We start from the raw sequence: 20,586 nt of genomic DNA, 5'->3' as shown, positions 1-20,586 counted from the left end.
GAATAAATAACTAGGAAACATAGGGTAATGTACCAGGAAGAAGGGTGTAATATAAATAGGACTCGTCAGGACGACTTAATAAGAAAGGAGGGGATGATGTTACAGACCAACAGCCTCACAACTTCATAGGCTGCAACAATTGATCCAGAAGGATCACCAGAAGAATGAATTACTGACTAGCCGGCTCGCTCGACTCGCTATAGAGAGCCAGCTATCCAGGAGAGCCACCAGCTCGCCCAGCTCGCCCAACTCGCCTAGAGAGCCAGGAGAGCCAGGAGAGCCACTAGGTATATACCATATATATAAAGACGCTCATTACCTTAGGATCAAGAGTCTTATACTTGCGATCAAACCAGCTACAGTTTTACTATACTACTCAATATAAAGCACCATTCCAGTTATCTTATACTATATTTACTAAATACCCCTTTGCCCATTAACGTAGGTTAACTTTGTCTTTACTACTCATAAGGACCTTCAGCCTTTATCCGACCCAGGCACTGACTGAAGCCACACTTAGAACTGAGGGATAGTCTTGCTATAGTATTCTATCTCACCCTAGTACTAAGCCATCTCCTATAATAACTTACTTCTAACTTAAGCTTTCCCTAAGACCTTTATACCTTCTGTCTTACGGCAGGTGTGAATCTCTGATCACCTTTAGGTAATCAAGGAGCGCCGTCAGCTTGTGACAGTCTATAAACACCTAGTAACCCTTACTAGTTATATAGATAAGCAAATAAGGTTAAGAACCTTTTTAGATAAGACTATATAAAACCCTTTAAATAATTTAAGAAAGGCTTTAATCAAATTATTAAGGTCTATAAGTATAGGATAGTTACTATAATAATAATAAAGAAGCAATATCAGGATATATTTACTATAAATAAAAAAGAGAAGCAAAAATATATAAGATCTAATCATAGAATTCAACAACCAGGGGGTATTATAAGAGAAGAAGCTTAAAGCCTTGTTACCCCCCCTAATTTATCTACTAAATATATAATTAATCAGTCTACTAAAGCTAAACCATCAGCCTTATAACCATAATTATGAGCTTAACCATAATATAGTAATTATAATATTCTTAGATATAGAAGAACAAGATATCCTAATCCTAGTATTATTTAATTTTTAATTTAATACTTTTTTTTTAATATTAATTATCATATAAAAAGTTGACTAATATCGGAGCGCGCTAATGATCGGTACGATTATGGCGTCTCTACGGGACACAGCGGAACGGCAAATCAATGCCTATAAGCCCAAGATACAATAGCAAAGAGCGAAAAATAGGCCTAATATCGATGAATGATGATAATAACTAGGGAAACAGGCCATATCTGGCCTCTATATATGGGGGAAGGCGTAGCGTATGTACGAGCCGTAATCAAACAGATCTGCAGGGGGGAGTGGCGTTGGCCTGATACTGCCAAGACGCCGTACACACGAAGATTCTGACAACTAATCTATATATAATCAATTTGGTGGCCGGCTCGCTTGAGTGGCCGGCTCGCATGTGGATTACGTTATTAGATATAGTGTTGCTTATTCAGCTGCTGAGTCATGCTATTACAGACGATACCAGACCTAATCATATTATCCAATAATATTTTGTTAATACATGTATTTAGTGTAAGTTGTATACCATAGATACGATATCAAGACACGAAGATGACTTTTGGCTTCAACAAACTGAAGAAGCATCAGAATCCCAACCTCACAGCTCTTACACGAGACACTGCTCCAATGTCAGGTATTTGGCCACTATGGCTGTCCAAATCCCGGGTGCTTAGGTAGTTTCAATTATAAGAATATGAATACGGGGTACTCCGGACACTACATTCGGATATCTACATCTGGCTTTGTGACTTACTATTGTGATACTAGGTAAGTCGACTATTTTCGTCAGAGATATAGCACACCCTTCGATATCCTGGCAGGGGTCTTTCGGGCCACACGACCACATATACTGAAGTATATGAGAACGTTAATTTCTTGTTTCAAGATTAGTTTTGTTTCTCTCTTGTTGCTTAACTGGTACTATATTTAAATATACTCCCAGCTCGATGAGACAGTAAATGTTAGAGATTGTGACGGGGCCATAAGATTCTTGAGAATTCTCTATATATTAAGGGGGCAATAACGTAGGCCAACGAAGCAATTCAACCGTAGGAAACCTCTGGTGGTACTAAATGTATCTCCCCCAACCTAAGAATGTAGCCCCGAAGGCTTGAGGCGGCTGAACGTTCTCCCTAACTAGTCAACGATGCAGCACTTCTATTGGTAGCCAGATTTGTTTCTTGACCTGGGGTATGGGATCATCGTGGTAACATCGCATGGTGTTCGGCAGAACGAGAGTTCAAATAAGCAACACGAATCTTCAGCACTTGCGGCTCGTCTGTCGCGGAAACATTCTGTACCTTGCCAGGCTATATATAGTGAATATTCAGAAACGTCGGCGTCATGTATATACCCCGCAAAATCCGAGAAACATCGCCTGTGCACCAGTGGTAAATGGTTACAGAGCGGGGGAATATATGCAATCGACATCTCCGTACTCCCAGAATACCGAATCTAACAGCAAGGCTATAGACGCCTTGCACCAGATGCTGCTATGGTATGACTTGATGCCTCTTCCCCTCTTTCACCCCTCATCTAGTCAGATGGAATCTCAATGCTGATCGAGGCATTTTAATCCTTCGTCGTGAGGCATTGAGCGATGATATCCAAAGGTTGTTCCACTCAGCCGAATGAAGCCAGGAACACAAGGCGTAAATATGTCAGAGTGTTCGTATTTCTTGGGAGATCTTCAAAATGATTCTGGAGAGGATCCTTGTAGCGTCACGACAATTAGCCAGGGGCCTCTTGGTACTTACGTGTTTCATTGCATTGATTTCTTCTCTGGGCCGACGATCACACGGCCGCCGCGCGTGTATATACGATCGTACGTCAAATATAAGTATTGTTTGAAGCGGAGAAGTTCGCAGCCAAGATAAGATCGTACATCTCCCTTACCATGTGAGGAAGGAGTGAGCATATGAAGGCCAAAACTCGTCATGGTGCCAAGTAGAAGCCCACATCCCGTCGCCTTCGGCGGGTATGCGTGGTTGGCCACCCAATACGGTGTCGCAAATGAACTGTACTTTGTTCGTGGACAAGCGGCAAAGAGGCAAGTTGTGATATCGCCCAGATGGGCGGGCATACCGTGCGAGAGATCATGGGTACAAAATGGGCCCAAACTGCAATATTCAGGTAATACATGTCCTACCTGTACTCCGTATATCCGCAATTAGTTGCCGATATTTTCCCGGTGAACATGCAGACATAGGATGTCGTGATCATAGTCAGCATGCAATAGTCAAATTAAGGGCGTTAAGATAAGTGCAGCGACGAAGACTGGCTCTTAAGGCGGGCCTGGCCGAATGTTCGCGCCCAGTTCTGAAACCCTGGTTATCTCGTTTAAGGCCGGGCGGACAATAAACATAAAATCTCAAACTCATGCGAAACACCTTATGTTCCGAGGCCTCTGCACTCTAAAATCTCAGGGTTAGCTTCGTTTGACGGCGGATGGCATATATATAAATGTATGGAGAAGTCCCATATACTTCGTAAGCCCAACATGAAGCGTCAGGTAATCACCTGAAAGCACGGAGGAGTCGATGAGGCGATCTCCACCGCTTCTTTCTTATCAGGGAGGTTGATGTGTAGCTTGACTTTCCGTGCCGTCGCCTCGTGAAGAGCGCCCGTAATAAGATCAGGGATCAATTTTGGCGACTGAACCAAAATCTCTTAACAGAATATGTGGGCCAAAATAATTCTCCTTACGCTTCGCAAGCTTCCTGGTCCCTGTCCGGGGCCTTCCTGACAGGGGGCTGTATCTGCCTTCTCGAAGTATAGACAGGGTCCTTGCAGGGTAAAATCTCAAGGGGGCCACCGTGGGGATTATCTTTATCAGAGAAACCGACAGCGATAATTCTGGTCCAGAGGCGTCGTCATCTCTGCTTGTCGCGAGAGGAAGAGGATGATCCGCGTTTCAGGATCGCTGGCGCATTCCACGCTCCATCCACTCAATAGGCGTACATACGAGGTCATGCCGACCTGACCGTCTGATTGGACACTGGCAGAGGTTTTTCTTCAAGGTACGTCATGCCATCCATGCCCTGAGCCAAAAAAGCTTGTACAGCTACCGCCGGCGGATTGGATCGATCTTCTAGCGGAAGAGATGGTCGAGCAAATCCGCATTCCAGAACGACGATGGAGCAGAAGATAGGCCGAACGGGAACTTTGTGCAAGACCCCATCCTGCTGTCCGTGATTGGCGGTAGACGTCATGCGTACGTGAGGCCGTCCGATGCTAAAATCCGTATGCGGTTCCCTTCTGGCCTGGGATACTTGTAGAACCTGGAGACGGGGGCACAGAGTTGGGCCGTTCAAGGGTAATAACGGCGGCGGACCGGTGATAGCGAGGTAGTATTCTGCTCGTGATGGTGGCCCAGTTTAGCACATATACGCCGTGATGCGCTCGAGTGTCTGCATTCTCCTTTGTTCTGCTGGATCATCCTCTGTCCTCCTCATGTGCAGTTATATTGTGGAATGAAGTTGTAGTTGAAAGCTGACCGGAAAGGGGTACGTACCCCAAAAGGATCTTCCTTCCAACCTCCAACACCTGATACATATCACACCAGACTGCCCACTCCTGCCTCCCTTTTCCTTTGTCACTTAATATATGTTTTAATTCTCTTCTCTGCTGGATTGATCCCCAGCCTTTCTTGGCCTTCTTTTTCTTAATCTTTAAACGGTTCAATAATTCCATCTAATGGCAAGCAGCATATAGAGCCAGGGCCTCAAAGCCAGCTACGGATAGCTGCCCACTACAAACATCCGCGACCCCCTGGTGTGCCAATGACAGTTCTCACTAGTTTCGAGCAACCATGATTTCCTTTCGAAAATGCGTGTTTATTGCGTTCGTTATCATTTCAGGCCTCTTCCTCCTCCACGCGTCTCACGCCAACCCGGTTGTTATCAATGCGGAGACCGACTCTCACCACCAGCGATCAGAAGAAATACAGTCGGAAGAAGTGCTGGAGAGCACACCGGTCACTGCTAAGCTTGTCCCGGAACAGCCAAAGACGCTTCGAGACCGCCTCAAATACCACTTCCCGTACAGCGTTGCGGCCAAGTTTCCTGGATATATTTGGCAGACATGGAAGTACACTCCCGCCTCCGGGAAGTTCGACCCGACATTGCGGCCGCTGGAAGCAAGCTGGACTGAATACCATCCCGGGTTCGTCCACCAGGTCATCGACGACGAGAGTGCACTATACTTTCTAAGATATCTATATGCCTCCTTCCCGGAAATCATCGAAGCATACAACGCCATGCCATTGCCTGTTCTCAAGGCAGACTTCTTCCGCTACCTGATCCTTTACGCTCGGGGAGGAATCTACTCCGACATAGATACGTTTGTCATTCGGCCAGCCACGGAATGGATACCGTCGTCTTTTGACCGATCGACCATTGGACTAGTTGTTGGCATTGAAGCTGATCCTGACCGTGTCGACTGGGCCAAGTGGTATTCGCGAAGAATACAGTTTTGCCAGTGGACCATCCAGTCAAAGCCGGGCCACCCAATTCTTCGAGATGTGATTGCAACGATCACGGAGGAGACAATGCGCATGAAGGGCGATGGTCCTCTAACGAAATCGAAAATGGATAGGTCGATTGTGGAATTCACCGGGCCTGCGGTCTGGACGGATGCTATCTTCAGATACTTCAACGATCCAGTCTACTTCCCTAGTGAGGATGGGAAGCTCAGAAATATCTCTGCTACCCACTTCACTGGCATGACGAAGCAAAAGCAGATGGGAGACATTGTTGTTCTGCCGATTACAAGTTTCAGCCCGGGTGTACAGCAGATGGGCTCTGAAGAGCTGGACAGCGAGATGGCTTTTGTCCAGCACCAGTTTTCAGGTATGATCCTAAATACATGATTGAACGACCTTGATCTAACTTTTATCTATAGGATCGTGGAAGTCGAGTGAAGACAGGCGAATCGGCAAATGGTAATGGGCTCTTTGCTCGTTAACATGTCTCGCATTCTCCTCCTTTTGATGAACCAACCCCCATAATTCCCTTTTTAGTATTACAACTGCATTACCCGGATATATGGATCCTTCATAGCCCATTGTGGCATGTCCATCCATTCTCTTTACAACCCCACACTCTATTTGTCAGTTAATTTAGCGATCATTCCCCCAAAACCCTTGTAAAGGGATTTTCCTACCGTTCAGACTCCCTCGGCTTGACGTCTATACATAGACTTTCTTAAAGCATTTCCTACGACCTCGCTTTCCTTCAGATACCACTTCATACTTCCTATAACAGCCACTAACGCTCCACCCTGTCCCCTTTACCTATGTTTTTCCTCTAGAAAGGATTACAAGTCTACTATCTCGCATCATGTTTCCACAGTTAGGGGAACCGGCTGAAAAAGAAGCCATAAACACAGAGCAGGCTCTGTTGTTTCAGAGTTACAGCATCCATTTCCTTCCTTCCTCTCTCTCTTCTACTCGGGGCATAATAGATAGTTAAATAAAGTATTAGATTCCAACACAAGGCCGGAAAATGTGTCACGTTCCAAAGTAGCTAGTTGCGGTAGAGCAAGAACATGATATCCTGCCACTTTGAGGCTGCAGTTCCTTCCTTGGGGTATGTGTTTATATAGACGGTGTGGAGTATATGTAGAATCCCTGTGTAAGGTAGGGGTGACGGTTATATAGTGGAGTATTACCCAGAAGATCTCGTCCCGTGGAGGTTTGGTGGCAGCAGGGAAGTGACACGTAAGAATATCTGAGAAACAGTGGAGGATGGATGACGTCGATCGGGATAATGGCTATTAGTATTGTGATTCGCAAGCCGCATGTTGGAGTAAAAGGTCAGCAGCGTATTCAAAGGCAGATGAGGTATCTCTATGCGGAGATGCTACGCAAGTTTGAGTCGCGCATAAACGTCGTGTAAATGCAGCTTGTACATCTATAGGAGGGGATCTTCCGCTGCAGCTCTCCTTTCTTTCATTCATTGCTTCAAAAGTCCTGAAATAGTTCTTCGTACTTCTCCTTCATCTCATCGGTATAAACAGCTTGAGTGGCTGGGTCAGGAGGTTCGGGATACTCTTCGAAATTGGTCGTGTCTGCCGGATGACCTACCTCCGGTACAATGGGGCCCTTCATCCGTTTATGATACAGGTCATCCCAATTGATCCCTTCGAAGAACGGGTGGTCCCGAACCCGCTGGCTTCCTCCGGATATATGTCCCAGTCGCTCCGACGGGTTCACTTTACACAACGAGCTAATTATATCTTTAGCGGGAGCTGCCATATTTGCAGGGAACCGGATTCTCCCTTCAACAATCTTTTCATATATGCCCATTGGGTTTGAGTCCCAGAAGGGTGGCTGGCCGACGAGAAATTCGTAAATTAGGATACCCAGCGCCCACCAGTCGACGGCAAGGCCGTGGCCGCTGTTATGTATAACTTCTGGAGCAAGGTATTCTGGCGTGCCACAGAGGGTATATGTCTCTAAGTTATACTGTTGTTTGGCGAAACCAAAGTCAACTAGTTTGAGGTGGCCGTCTTGATCAAGAAGGATGTTTTCGGGTTTGAGATCGCGATAGGAGATTCCATGCATGTCATGCAGGTGCCCGATTACTAGCGTTATTTCAGCTGCATAGAACTTGGATGTATATTCATTGAATCTGCGCGATCGACGGAGAAAGGTAAATATTTCACCACCAGGGCAATATTCAAGCTAGAGACTTGGTCAGCCTCCACCCGTGAAATATCTTATAACCGGCGCCTCTCTTTTTCTTTTCTGACAGCTAGTGCCAAACGAGACGGGGACAGATTACGTACCAGCATGTAAAGGCAGAGTTCGTCTGAAAAGGTCGTAACCAGGGTTGTTATGAAAGGATGCCCGGCAACCTTTGACAAGCACTTGCTCTCGTTTCTTACGTGTTCGACCTGTTTCAGCTTGATAACTGCGAGTAGACAAATCTTCCGTTAGCCAATGGCCACCCATCTCACTCTTTTCGAGGATGAAACGACCTACCTTCAGCTTTCCGAAGGACCTTCAGGGCGAAGACATTGCTGTTGGGCTCCTTGGTCGCCTTGAGTCTGACGAGCCAGACGCGCGCAAAAGTACCTGTTTGACAGAGAGGCAACGAAGCCCCCAGAAGTTAATGAAGCCCTGGAAATGGCCTTGTCCGGTCAACCCGCATGTACACACCAGTCCCCAATGTCTTGACGAGCTCAAAATCATCAAACGCCAGCCTCCGATCCGGTAAACCAGCCAATTCCCTTATGCGACTTTCAGCGACGTCCCTGGGCGTTCGTGGCCTCGACGCCGGCCATGAGAGACGGTCCGGCTTCACCTCCGTCTCGCGATGCTCTGGCTGCATCTGGGGTCCTTGTGCGTGAGATATGTCGGGCAGAAGCTGCTTTATCAACTTCGTCGTCGCCATCAGGACGAGCAGCAGAGTTTCGTAGCACAGGACGCAGTGTGTGTATATATATCCCGACAAGCAGTCTTTCCCAAGTATATTCCTTCTCTTGCTCTTCTTCCCTTCACCTCGCCATGCCGAATCCACGACTAGCAAGAGGACCAGGCCTGGAGAAACGGGTTCGGAGATTTCGGCAACGAGAGATCCTTTGGATGTAGTTCATGCAGCATGCTCAGCAGGCATTGAGCGCGGTGTCCGGGGCAACGAAGGGTCGCAGTGATTGCCATTGACTTCCAAACCGTCCGTAGGCCGAAGCAGAGCCAGACGAGACATCGCGTTCGGGGCAGACTTTTCTCTCTTCTGGGTTCCTGGTAAGCTAAGCAAGCTATACGGCGCTGTTTCGGGCGCGCTTTCACTAACAAGCCGCACTCTGACGTAACGCGGGGCATCAGGGGGCTCTTAGTCAGGGCTTACTCAGGGCGTGTAGATATATATTGTTACGATGCTATTAGGTAGTAGAGTACAGGAAGATGTCTAAAGAAGGCGCAGTAAAACATCCCGAAACACCCGTTGCTGCGTGGCTGGCAGTAGGGACGCGTCGCTGGAGTATATACAACAAGGACACCGGAGAGCTCTTGCTGGTGAGCTAGGAGAGATGGATGGATGAATAGATGGATAGATGAAGAGATGAAGAGAGATGTGAGAAAGTTGGAGCTGGATGTAGGTCCAGCTTCCGAGTAACCAGTCTAGGCAGAGCTCTTCGAGTTCAGAATCAAGCCGACAATCAATCTACCAAGGTTAGTGTCATATTATAGACAGCCACAAGGAGACAGACGTACCCGTATAGACCCAGAACTTCTCCGAAAATCAAAATCAACACCATACCCACGAACACTTTGGATTGCTGCATGTAGGCGCGCGTTCCCTGATGGATGTTAGTAATGGCCCATAAAGAGTTTGTTGACGGAACTCACAGCTTCGCCGACTATTCCAATGGTATAACCGGCAGCAAGGCCTGCGAGGCCGACCGAAAGTCCAGCTGCAAGGTGCAAACTCCCACTAAAACCCAGTCAATATTCGATCCATCCTCGTTGGTCAAACGGTATATAAACGTACGTATATAAGCTGTAATGGGTCTCTGGTGGTGGCCCTAGGTCTCCAGCAATGAGGACGGCAACGACAAGCCCGTACACGGCAATGATACCGGCCATGACGACGGGTATCAGCGACTGTAGAGGTACCATCATGTCAGCAAATCTTCTTCATAACCGCAGCAATGAACATGGGAGAATTGGGCCATGCCTTCATAATCAGATCAGGCCTGAATGTTCCGACACCTGCAATTCCAATTCCTGCCTTTGCTGTGCCATATGCAGCTCCAAGACCTGTATAACTCAATGTCAATATGGAGTTCTCGATATTAGAGTCCTCGATAAGGGAGACCCCAGCTCCGGCGAGCGAGAGGTAACGTACATCCGAAGATTATCTAAGACCGGCGGGTTAATGCTGTTTTCGATAGCCTGAATTCAATACTCCGAGCTCTGAGGTGGAAGGGTACTTACAGCAGCAGCTATACCGGCCTGTTATTCTAACTGTTAGCCATGGTCAAGCTGGAGGGAAGAAGCAGAACTGACCATCCCAAAGAAGGGGGCAAACTTGGGAGCAAGCTCACTGTCCACCATTGTGTCTGCAGCTCCGGGCAATATCCTGTCGTAGAGATGCTTCTCATCCACCGTCTGGATTGCCGTAGGCAGCAAGTGAAGCTAGCTGTCGTCTCTATATCGATGCTGTGTCGTATCCTATCTCCTGTCTTCTCGTATACTGTCTCGTCTCTTATCTTGTCTCTTCGTATACTGTCTTGTCTCTTCTCTTTGTCGTATCTTGTCTCTTCTCTTGTTGTATCCGTTGTCGTATATTGAAGTGAGCAGGCCCAATCAGGATCCTCATCACGTGAATACACGATACAACCTCCGTACAATCTCGACAACTGAATAAACCAGGAATTGCACCTCTATTCTTCATTTTTCTATGCCTACCGACATCCTCTACACATCTACTGGCTGAATACAGCTTCTACGCCAAATATACGAGCTGCAGACTGCGTTGACAGGCCCAGGTCGAGGTGCGGTCACGGAGATACGTTTCCCTTCTCGGCCTCCTTCGTCACATCCATCTTGCACCTAATCAAGACTGAACTCGAACGACGACGACGAGGACATCCAACTCGCGCATCACGGCCGCCATCCTCTGTCTTCGCACCCGACCACCAGCCCTGTCCGGCCGCCGCGTTCTCTCCTGTGCCAGCTCACCACTGGCCCGGCATTGTCCTGCAACGGCCGCTGAATTTTCGTGTTTCGACTCCCCGTCTCGAGCATGAGGGGATCCCTATCATAGCCCTCACAGAAAGACCCTGCTCCTCTCCCCTGCCGAATAGCCTGCTGTTGAGGCGCTCTATCTTTTCGTCTTGGTATATAGGGCATCGCTGGGCGTTTTGCACCGCTGTCTCGCCCTCTTAGACTGCGTGGCTAGCTCCTCGGAGGATGAAGGCGAGCTGATCACCTTCAATATAGTCAACTATCTTTTTTTGGCTCGAATTTGGATGTTACTACGAAGCAGGCAACCTGCACTGTCTTCCTACCGACCGACTCGAAGATCACCAGTCTTACCATCAATAATCGAGGCCCGACGCCTGCATTGCAGTCCCCCAGGGTATTCGCACATACATCGAGAGAGGGGATAGCCAGCTTCCATCATGGCGGATCTGGGAGCCCAGCAAGGACGGGGCTACCGGCCTGGAGCTTCTCGTGGCCCTGCTTCGTCCTTCCAGCGAGATGCTGCCTTTTCTGAGATTTTCGGAGGCACGCCGCCTCCAGGCCGGTCTCAGACGATGACATCGCAAACGCCACAGTTCAACCAGGAGCGCGCACATACAATGACCTCGCACCCGTCTGACTCCTACTCGCAGTCCCGGGGACCTCCCCAGCCTATGCGACAGTCTCGTGGCGGATATTCGCCAAATCCGCCAGCGGAATACCACAGGCCCCAATGGCAACCCAACGGCTCGGGGCCTCCCCCACAGCACCGCGCACCTCCCCCTCCCCATCCCCAGCAGCGCCCTATGCACCCGCAGAACCCTCAGCAATATCCGCCGAGCATGCAGCGACCTTACCCTGGCCGACCTCAGTACCCGCACCCTCAACGCCTGGACTCACGGCCAGGGCCGATGCCTCCTCCTCAATTCCAGCAACCGAACCCCCAGAATCGACCTCTACCTCCGCCCGCTCTGAACTCGGATCAGTATAGATCACGTTCAATGGCAAGACTCGGAGGCCCTCCTTCGTACCAATCGCCACAATCACAGTACCCGCCTACCCCTGTCAATGCTTTCCGCCAGCAATCCTATCATTCCATGGGATCTAGGACAGCACAGGGCCGCATAGTGCCAGAGAGACACGACAACGAACGGGCCATGTCGATGAGCTCTTATTCTGCAGACCGCGACCACGCCCAAACGATCAGCTCTGGAAGGGTTGTGCCGAATAGAAGGAGAGAGTCGGCCTTGGACCGTGAGCGAGCTGGAGGCATGGACCGCCAGTTCATGGAGTCTCCAGTTTCCATGCAACCAACTATTGACGAACCTATCACTCCTGCACACTCCGGCCACCACGTCCTTCCTCCGCAGCAAGATCTTCAGTTACGTGTTAGACACCCGAGTGAAAGCTCGGTTAATTCACGTACTTTATCTATGGCGTCAACTGTCACCCCAGAACGAAACAACAGCTTGCAAAAGCCTCTCCCAACGAAATCAGCCAACAACTCGATGGCAGGGCCTCCTCCGCCAGCGGGTACTGCTCACCGCAGGACCCCGCTTGCATATCCTGCTCTCCTATCTCGGGTAGCTGCTGTATTTAGGGAACGAGTCGCGGTCGGGGAACGTATCAAGAATGACCTGGCTTACACGAACGCCTTTACTGGTGCAGAAGCAGTTGACTTGATATCGTACATTATCAAGACGACAGATCGCAATCTGGCTCTCCTCCTTGGTCGAGCCTTGGATGCCCAAAAGCTGTTCCATGACGTTACCTATGACCACCGATTGCGAGATGCACCCGGCGAGCTCTACCAGTTTAGGGAGACGATGGGTGAGGAATCTCCCGTCAACGATGTCAATGGTGTCTTTACGCTCTTGACCGAGTGCTACTCCCCAACCTGTACCAGAGACCAGCTATGTTATTCAATTGCTTGCCCCCGACGACTAGAGCAACAGGCACGACTGAATCTCAAGCCCCAGCCTGGACTAAGACCATCTGCCTCCAAGGGCAGTCTCCATGACCAGGAAGATAACGATGACCAGAAACTGTGGATCAACATGGTACCCAAGGAGGTGGCTGATAGCCTTGACGACCGTGAGAAGAAGCGACAGGAGATTATCTTCGAGCTTATGTATACCGAACGTGACTTTGTAAAGGACTTGGAATACTTGAGGGACTTCTGGATGCGCCCACTGCGCTCGCTGAACAACTCTAACCTTTCTCCCATCCCTGAGCATCGCCGAGAAAAGTTCATACGCACGGTATTCGGAAACTGTCTAGAAGTGCTGGGTGTCAACTCTAAGCTATCCGAGGCATTAAACACCCGGCAAAAGGAGAACCAGGTTGTGCAGACAATTGGCGACATCTTCCTTCAATTTGTGCCCCGTTTCGATCCATTCATTAGATACGGAGCCAACCAGCTTCATGGAAAATATGAGTTTGAAAAGGAACGATCCTCCAACCCGGCCTTTGCCAAATTCGTTGAAGAGACGGAGCGCTTGAAGGAGTCCCGAAAGCTTGAGTTGAACGGTTATCTTACGAAGCCTACGACCCGATTAGCAAGATATCCACTGCTGCTGGAAGGTGTGGCCAAGTATACTGCCGATGACAGCCCAGACAAGGAAGACATCCCCAAGGCTATTGTCTTGATCCGAGATTTCCTCTCTCGAGTGAACACTGAGAGTGGAAAAGCAGAGAACCACTTCAATCTCGTTCAATTGAACTCTGCGTTGAAATTCACCCCCGGCGATTACGTTGATCTGAAGCTTACAGAGGAGAACCGAGTGATGTTGATTAAGATGGCATTCAAGAAGGGACCTACTGATTCAGCAGAGGTCACCGCCTACCTATTCGATCATTCCGTCCTACTAGTTCGAATAAAACCTGTGAATAAGCGGGAGGAGTACCGAGTATATAAGAAACCAATCCCGCTTGAACTTCTTGTCATCACCCAGATGGAAGAAGTCCTGCCTAAATTAGGTATCCACAAACGTCCCACTGCTGCCGGCCTCATTCCAGGAGGGAGGGCGGTTAACGCTACTCCTACTTCAGCCAAGGATGGGCTTCCCGTTACCTTCCGCCATCTGGGCAAAGGTGGTTACGATATAACTCTCCATGCAACGTCACAGACCCAGAGAAAACGGTTTATCGAACTAGTTGAAGAGCAGCAGCGGAAATTACGAGAGAGAAATAGCAATTTCTACTCGAAGACTACTCTTTGCGAGAACTTCTTCAGCGCCGTTAACAGAATCAACTGCTTGGTTCCTATTGGTACGTACCACCGTCATATTTTTACATACGTTAACCCGAATATTTGCTAACATCATGACTGTAGATGGAGGACGAAAGCTGGTATACGGAACGGATAATGGCATTTACGTTTCCGAACGTTGGCCAAAGGACAAAACATCAACGCCAAAACGTGTTCTTGAAGCTAGTGCGGTGACCCAGATCGATACTTTGGAAGAATATCAATTGCTTCTGGTGCTAGCCAACAAGACTCTAAGCTCCTACCCGCTTGAGGCATTGGATACAAACGATAACCAGAGCGCTATGGTGCGACGGCCCAAGAAGATTCAAGGGCATGCCAATTTCTTCAAGTCCGGTATCGGCTTAGGCAGACACCTGGTGTGCTCTGTAAAGACGTCAACTTTATCAACGACCATCAAGGTTTTCGAACCTATGGAGAACCTTGCAAAGGGCAAGAAGAAGCCTCTAAGCAAAATGTTCCAGAGTGGTCAAGATGCATTGAAACCATTTAAGGTATATACTATCCAACCATCTGCGCTGTACATTTTGCTAATAAGATCGCTAATTACATCAGGAATTCTACATCCCCGCTGAATCATCCTCTGTTCACTTCCTAAGATCAACCCTCTGTGTCGGCTGCTCCCGTGGCTTTGAGGTCGTCAGTTTAGAAACTACCGAGAGACAATCCCTGCTAGACCAAGCCGATACATCTCTTGATTTCGTCGCGAGAAAAGAAAACGTCAAACCCATTCATATTGAAAGACTTAACGGAGAGTTCTTACTCAACTATTCAGACTTCTCCTTCTTCGTCAACCGTAACGGGTGGCGAGCTAGACCAGACTGGCGAATTGCCTGGGAAGGTAACCCTACAGCTTTCGCCCTCTCTTATCCCTACATCCTCGCTTTTGAACCTAGTTTCATTGAGATTCGACATCTTGAAACGAGTGAATTGGTACATGTTATGACTGGACGAAATATTCGTATGCTACATACTTCAACGAGAGAGGTAAACAATTCCCCATATTATTTTCTCATACTCACCTATTCCACATCATGTTTGCTAACTGATATACCACAGATCATATATGCGTATGAAGACGAAGCCGGAGAAGATGTCGTCACTAGCCTTGATTTCTGGAACAAGCCTGCATAAACGGGAAGGACTGCAAAGCAAAAAAAAAATTACACTGGGAATCAACGGGACATTCTTGTCCAATTCTCTTTTTTTGAGAGCATTTGAAGTTGCCTGCCTGCCCTGCGGCATCTAATTTTTACAATTCGAGCGTTATGCACCTTTTTCCTGTTCTCGTTCTGGCCAACGTCTATTCGCGCAGCACCTGAATGGGCATTATGCCTGATGTCACCCCCTCCTTCTGTTCTTCAACTGATGATGATGCATTCTCCTTCATTCACCTTTATCCCTCCTTTTTTTGTCGATGAATTAGTCCTTCATGTTTCTATTCTTCTATACCATCTTTGTTTGTTCCTACCATTTGATTCCTTCCCATCTTTGTGGGGTCTTTTCTCTTCCATCATCCCGATCTCTTTCTCTTTCATGTTGGTTGGTGGAAGGTTTCTACCCTGTACTCTTTCTTCTTCATGTCCTCTCTCTCTTTCTCTCTATCTCTATCTTTTCGACTATTTTAATTACATATCTAGTATCTCTGACCTCATTTCCTTTTTGTCAGTTTTACATACGGATGATTTGCGAATTTCTCATAAGGCTCGTGCAACTCTTGAGATACCCCTCTGCAAGCAAGAAAGTGTGGATAGGATTGATATTCCCATTTTATCCGTAGGCCTTGTTTGGGTGTTTAGATTATTTAGATGTCATTGTTGCTATTGCTTGCATGTTCTATTGTACTGTATCTTCTCCCCGTTCAAACGGGGGTTTATCGTTAAAACAAATGGCGTGGAATCTGGTCAGCAGGCTCGGCCAGCTGTCAAAGAGTCGTACAGACGCAGATTTCCGATGCCATGTTTAAAATCCAACTGAAACGTCACGGATCTCTACTGTCAGCTCATGCAGCCAATCCTTGTGTTCGCGCCAAAAAAAATTCGAGCACCTGCATGCATTTTAATGCATCTGCCAAAACGTAGTCAAGAGGCACAGTTAAAATGGCAAGGGAAAGAGGATATAGGATTAAATACCATTAATTAAACTACTCTTCTTCTTTAAAATAGTAAACAAGAGGTTAAAAAAAAACACGCGCGGAAACCGGGTATGAAAAATGGTGGGCGGTGGTTGCATAAGGCAATGGAGGGCATAAAAAATAAAAAAGGGGAGGGATTGAAAGAAGTAGATCCTCGACAGGACCAGGTAAAAATTCGAAGTCCAAGCTGGACGGAGACCAATGGCTAAGGAAAGGTGATTAAGAGACTGCAGGTAGAAACACAAGGAGAGAAAAGAAGGGAAGTGAGAAGGAAAGCTGAGAGTTGAGGTTGATTGAGGTATACATGAGGGAAAATGATGTTTAACGTAAAAAGTGAATCTCTCTTCAAGCCAAGTTTTCCTTTTCCTCGCGGCTTAGGACCATTAATCCCCTCGTCCCCTGTGTGTGAGTGTGTGCGATCTCCATTCCTCGTATGTCAAAAAAGAAAACGTTCTAAACCGCAGTATCAAACCGCGCAAGCATTAGCCTTTGCTCCCTTACTTGCTTAGCTTTGGGTCTTGGCAGGTTTCTTTGCTTATGCCGTTTCTCCGTTAGGGTCCTGGTTCTGTTGAGCAGCTTGTTCACGCTGCATGCGGGCCTCGATTTCTCTCAGCTGGCTCTCACGGGCCAACAGCTCTTGTCGTTTCTCGTTGATCTCGCGCTGTACCTTGAGTTCGATTTCACGGAGTTTCTCCTCTTCTCTGCGGAGTTGCTCCTCCTTCAGGCGCACGGACTGAGAGGCCAAGTCTTCAGGGTTCATGGTAGAGTCGTGAGCACTGGCGAAGGTTAGTACAAGTTGAACATAGAATTAAAGGGGTAAGAGGGAAAAATAAGAAAAGTGTAGACGTACGCAGAAGCACCTCCCTCAACGCTCTTGCTGAGTTTCTCGGTACGGTAGTTCTCGTACAGGAAGTCATGGGTAATCTCCTTCAGGTCCGCCAAATGGCTGTGGAGGAGAGCACTGCGGACGGCCAAGAAATCCGAATGGCGCTGGTTCTCGACCTCTACGACACCCCATGGGTACTGTCTAGCTCGCACCTTGCGGCCACCGATTTCGAGCACGTCCTCGGAACCGACAATGGCAAATGGCATGAGTGATCTGTACTCCTCGTTTTCCTGAACTGTATCCTCGTCGTCCTCTTCGATGTCGTATGGGAAGTTGTAGACGGGGATACGGTAGTGTTCGATATCCTCCATAATAAGCTTCTTCGACTCGGCGAGTTCAGCAGGTGTGAACGAATCGGCCTTGCCAATGACGGGGATGACGTTGACACGGGGGGAGAGACGCTTCATCAGTTCGATATCCAGCTCGCGGAGACCGTGGCCGGTGGGTGTGATAAAGTACAAAAGAGCGTGGACACGGTTGTCACGGAACCTTGGGTTACGCTTGATTCTCGACTCCTCGGCCAAAATGTCATCGTACTGGCGCTCGAGGTATCCAACGATCTCAGAAAAGCTAGCACACCAGTTAGTCATGTCCATACTGTAAAAGAAGATCTACAAGCATACCTCTCCTCGTTGTTGATCTGGTCGCCGAATCCGGGGGTGTCGACGATGGTGAGAGAAATGCGTGTGCCTTCCTCGTCAAGTTCTAGTTCTATAGCTTCAGTGAGGATGTTGTCTTGTCCAGCGTACGTTGAGATATGCATACCAACAGTAACTGGTTTTATGCGAACTCCTTCCTCGAGGTGGGCGCTTCCAGCATCATCAGCATCCTTCCCCTGAAGGACCTGCTTTCCGCATAGAGTGTTGACGAAGGTGGTGCGACCTAGAGCCATTGACATCAGCCAGGGACGCGACAAACGCAGTATCAGGGCCACATACCAGTTCCGCTAGCACCACACACCATCAAACTAAACTGAATACCCTTTTTGACATTCTTCTTTTTGCGGATCCTGATCTATTGCCGGAGTCAGTATACCGTTCACCGTCAGGACAAGTCGACAGCTCTAGGAAGAGGACACTCCAGAGCCGCGTACAGAGACCCGCAACGAGTCTCAATGCAAGGATATGAAGGGGGGAGGGGGGGGGGAGAGCACGTACGTTGTTTGGAGCGGACATCGTGTTGGTTTCGGGGGTGAGGTATGATAGAGTTAACGGATCAAGGTGCTGCTTTCAGGAAAGCGAGAGACAGCGTCTGCCTAGCGAGAGAAGCAAAGGCGAACTGGATCCGGAGCGAATTGAGGCTGCAGAGGAGCTGGAGATGGCCGGCGGGGAGACAAGCTGGACGATGCTGGTGTGTCGGTCGATGTCTTGAAGCAGGAGTAATTATTAGCAGAGCAGAGCAACAATTCAGTTTGGGTTAGGGGGCTCTCCCTTTATGTCACGTGGTGTGTTATCCCTTTACCATACGGTCACATCACGTATTCACTTTGCGGTGACTGTGTAATATCAGCCGATAAATTACATGTTTATTGGCTGGATATAATACGGATACACGGGCAGTTCAGCCCCTTCGCGTATCAGAAATACGCTCCGTGCGCAGGTTTTGGTGGAGCGAATTACGGGCGTGTATTTTTTGGGTAACTCCTGAGTTTTTACCCCTTTTTTTCTCCCGCCGTCGAAGCCACCAGCAGGACGATGGAAGGGCGATGGCGGCTGGGTGAAGCAGCGAGGAGTGCAGGCTAGTTTGCGCCCGCTGCATGGGCCGGTCAGGCCGAGCAGACGGACAAACAGCTGCCGCAGCAAACGGGGGAGACAACTTGCATCGTTTCTCTCTTGGGCAACCTGGGGTCATGTGACCTTACTCCCTAATATGAGGTTCGACCTCTCATGGATATCTACTTCGCCAGCTCATACACTTATACCTCCAACCAGCGGACGGCGCACTTTCTCTGCTGCCTGATACTGGATCAGTGCTGACGGTCAACGCAGCAGGCCTGGTTTTGAGTCGTTTACTCCGTTTTACAGCGGGAGAGGGGAGATATCAGCTATGAATACAAGGGAGATGCTCGATGCCTCTGGCGGCCCAGTGTCGTTGACGGCGTCGTTCAACCGTGACAGCACCTGTTTCTCCGTTGGGCTGGACTCGGGGTTCTGTGGTATGTCTATCTTGTCGTTCTATACATAGTACGACGGGCACTGATATATATCTAGTATTTAATGCGGACCCCTGTGAGCTTAAAGTATCAAGAGGTACGGAGTAGACTGGCCATCTACCATTTTATATGTTGTTGCTAAACATATCAGACTTTAATGCCGGCATCGGAATCATAGAGATGGTCGGGCAGTCCAACTACCTGGCCGTCGTTGGAGGAGGCCAGACGCCCAAGTTTCCACAGAACAAGGTACGGAGTACGCTCTCAGTTGAAGGATGTATTCTAATGTCTGAACAGGTGATCATCTGGGACGATGCGAAACAAGTCGCGGCGATGACGCTTGAATTCCGCACCTCGATCCTACGAGTGTGTATCACCAAGTCTCGCATCGCAGTTGCTCTCCATGATTGCGTTCATCTCTACGCATTTTCAGTGCCACCAGAGAAGATAGCCGTCTATGAGACTGGAGATAACCCGCATGGTCTTGCGTGTCTGGGAGAGACCCATATCGCGGTTCCCGGCCGGTCTCCCGGGCAGGTTCAGCTCATCGAGCTAAAGACGGGGAATGTGAACATTCTTCCAGCCCACACGTCGCCGCTGAGTGCGATGACGTTTAGTGGTGACGGTGCTGTCCTGGCCACGGCAAGCCAAACGGTAAATATAGCATAATACTCTTATAAAGGCTATACTAATATGATATAGGGAACTATAATAAGGGTCTTTGCTACCAGTAACGGTGCCAAGATGGCCGAACTTCGAAGAGGACTTGACCAGGCAGAGATATTCTCATTAGCTATTTCACCCTCCAACACTCTTCTTGCAGTGACCTCTGACAAAGCAACTCTGCACATATTCGACATCCCACACGCACGGAACGAGCAGGACAGCAGCAATCCACCAACAGCTACCCCTGAAGAATCCGCAAATCGCGGATGGGGGATTCTAGGAAAGCTTCCATTCCTTCCTCGTGTGTTTTCAGACGTCTATTCATTCGCCAGTGCCAGGTTTGATATTGGCGAGGAGCCAGTTGGCTCCCAGTACGTTCCGCCACCTGGTGCACCCTCTGAACGACCGTCAAAGGGCATTATTGGTTGGACGAGCGATCAGACTTTACTCGTAATCGGTGCTGGCAAGGCTGGTAGGTGGGAACGGTTTGTTCTCCAGGAAGCAAGTGACGGGACAAGACAATGTCTTAGAGCCGGATGGAAGCGATACCTCGGAAGCTGAAAGCGTTGTTTGATGGAAGTCATGCTGCATGCATGCAGCCGAGAATTGCATGTTTGATCCAACACATAAAGAAAAGGAAATATAATCCGGGCAGTTCCTAGTAAGGAGC

General features: G+C 48.6%; 6 protein-coding genes across 6 annotated transcripts; 3 read left to right on the top strand and 3 right to left on the bottom strand.

Moving 5' to 3' along the window:
• Positions 1–4,933: 4,933 nt before the first annotated feature.
• On the top strand, positions 4,934–6,068 carry GIQ15_05452 (alpha 1,6 mannosyltransferase; the record flags this gene model as incomplete). Its single annotated transcript, XM_033552869.1, has 2 exons — positions 4,934–5,972; positions 6,025–6,068. 2 exons carry the CDS (start codon positions 4,934–4,936, stop codon positions 6,066–6,068), a joined length of 1,083 nt encoding a protein of 360 aa, XP_033404013.1.
• Positions 6,069–7,084: 1,016 nt separating this feature from the next.
• Positions 7,085–8,456, bottom strand: GIQ15_05451 (serine/threonine-protein kinase PRKX; the record flags this gene model as incomplete). The annotated part of the gene is made up of 4 exons (XM_033552868.1): positions 7,085–7,807; positions 7,912–8,036; positions 8,108–8,200; positions 8,285–8,456. The coding sequence occupies 4 exons, from the start codon at positions 8,454–8,456 to the stop codon at positions 7,085–7,087; spliced, it is 1,113 nt and encodes a 370-aa protein (XP_033404012.1).
• Positions 8,457–9,244: 788 nt separating this feature from the next.
• On the bottom strand, positions 9,245–10,180 carry GIQ15_05450 (vacuolar proton-translocating ATPase subunit; the record flags this gene model as incomplete). Its single annotated transcript, XM_033552867.1, has 6 exons — positions 9,245–9,287; positions 9,338–9,423; positions 9,473–9,557; positions 9,615–9,727; positions 10,061–10,078; positions 10,133–10,180. The coding sequence occupies 6 exons, from the start codon at positions 10,178–10,180 to the stop codon at positions 9,245–9,247; spliced, it is 393 nt and encodes a 130-aa protein (XP_033404011.1).
• A 1,070-nt stretch (positions 10,181–11,250) lies between these two features.
• GIQ15_05449 (uncharacterized protein) lies at positions 11,251–15,212 on the top strand (the record flags this gene model as incomplete). Its single annotated transcript, XM_033552866.1, has 4 exons — positions 11,251–14,080; positions 14,145–14,572; positions 14,634–15,011; positions 15,138–15,212. The coding sequence occupies 4 exons, from the start codon at positions 11,251–11,253 to the stop codon at positions 15,210–15,212; spliced, it is 3,711 nt and encodes a 1,236-aa protein (XP_033404010.1).
• Positions 15,213–16,747: 1,535 nt separating this feature from the next.
• On the bottom strand, positions 16,748–18,273 carry GIQ15_05448 (cell division control protein 12; the record flags this gene model as incomplete). The annotated part of the gene is made up of 5 exons (XM_033552865.1): positions 16,748–16,988; positions 17,063–17,668; positions 17,722–17,980; positions 18,037–18,112; positions 18,256–18,273. 5 exons carry the CDS (start codon positions 18,271–18,273, stop codon positions 16,748–16,750), a joined length of 1,200 nt encoding a protein of 399 aa, XP_033404009.1.
• Positions 18,274–19,159: 886 nt separating this feature from the next.
• GIQ15_05447 (SVP1-like protein 2) lies at positions 19,160–20,490 on the top strand (the record flags this gene model as incomplete). The annotated part of the gene is made up of 6 exons (XM_033552864.1): positions 19,160–19,253; positions 19,309–19,347; positions 19,402–19,499; positions 19,548–19,904; positions 19,953–20,388; positions 20,447–20,490. The coding sequence occupies 6 exons, from the start codon at positions 19,160–19,162 to the stop codon at positions 20,488–20,490; spliced, it is 1,068 nt and encodes a 355-aa protein (XP_033404008.1).
• Positions 20,491–20,586: the final 96 nt, after the last annotated feature.

This window comes from Arthroderma uncinatum, assembly GCF_011692745.1.
Source record: "Arthroderma uncinatum strain CBS 119779 chromosome Unknown scaffold4, whole genome shotgun sequence".
NCBI classification, from domain to species: Eukaryota; Fungi; Ascomycota; class Eurotiomycetes; order Onygenales; family Arthrodermataceae; genus Arthroderma; species Arthroderma uncinatum.
The sequence above is the reverse complement of the archived record's forward strand: the minus strand, read 5'-3'. Positions and strand labels throughout refer to the sequence as shown.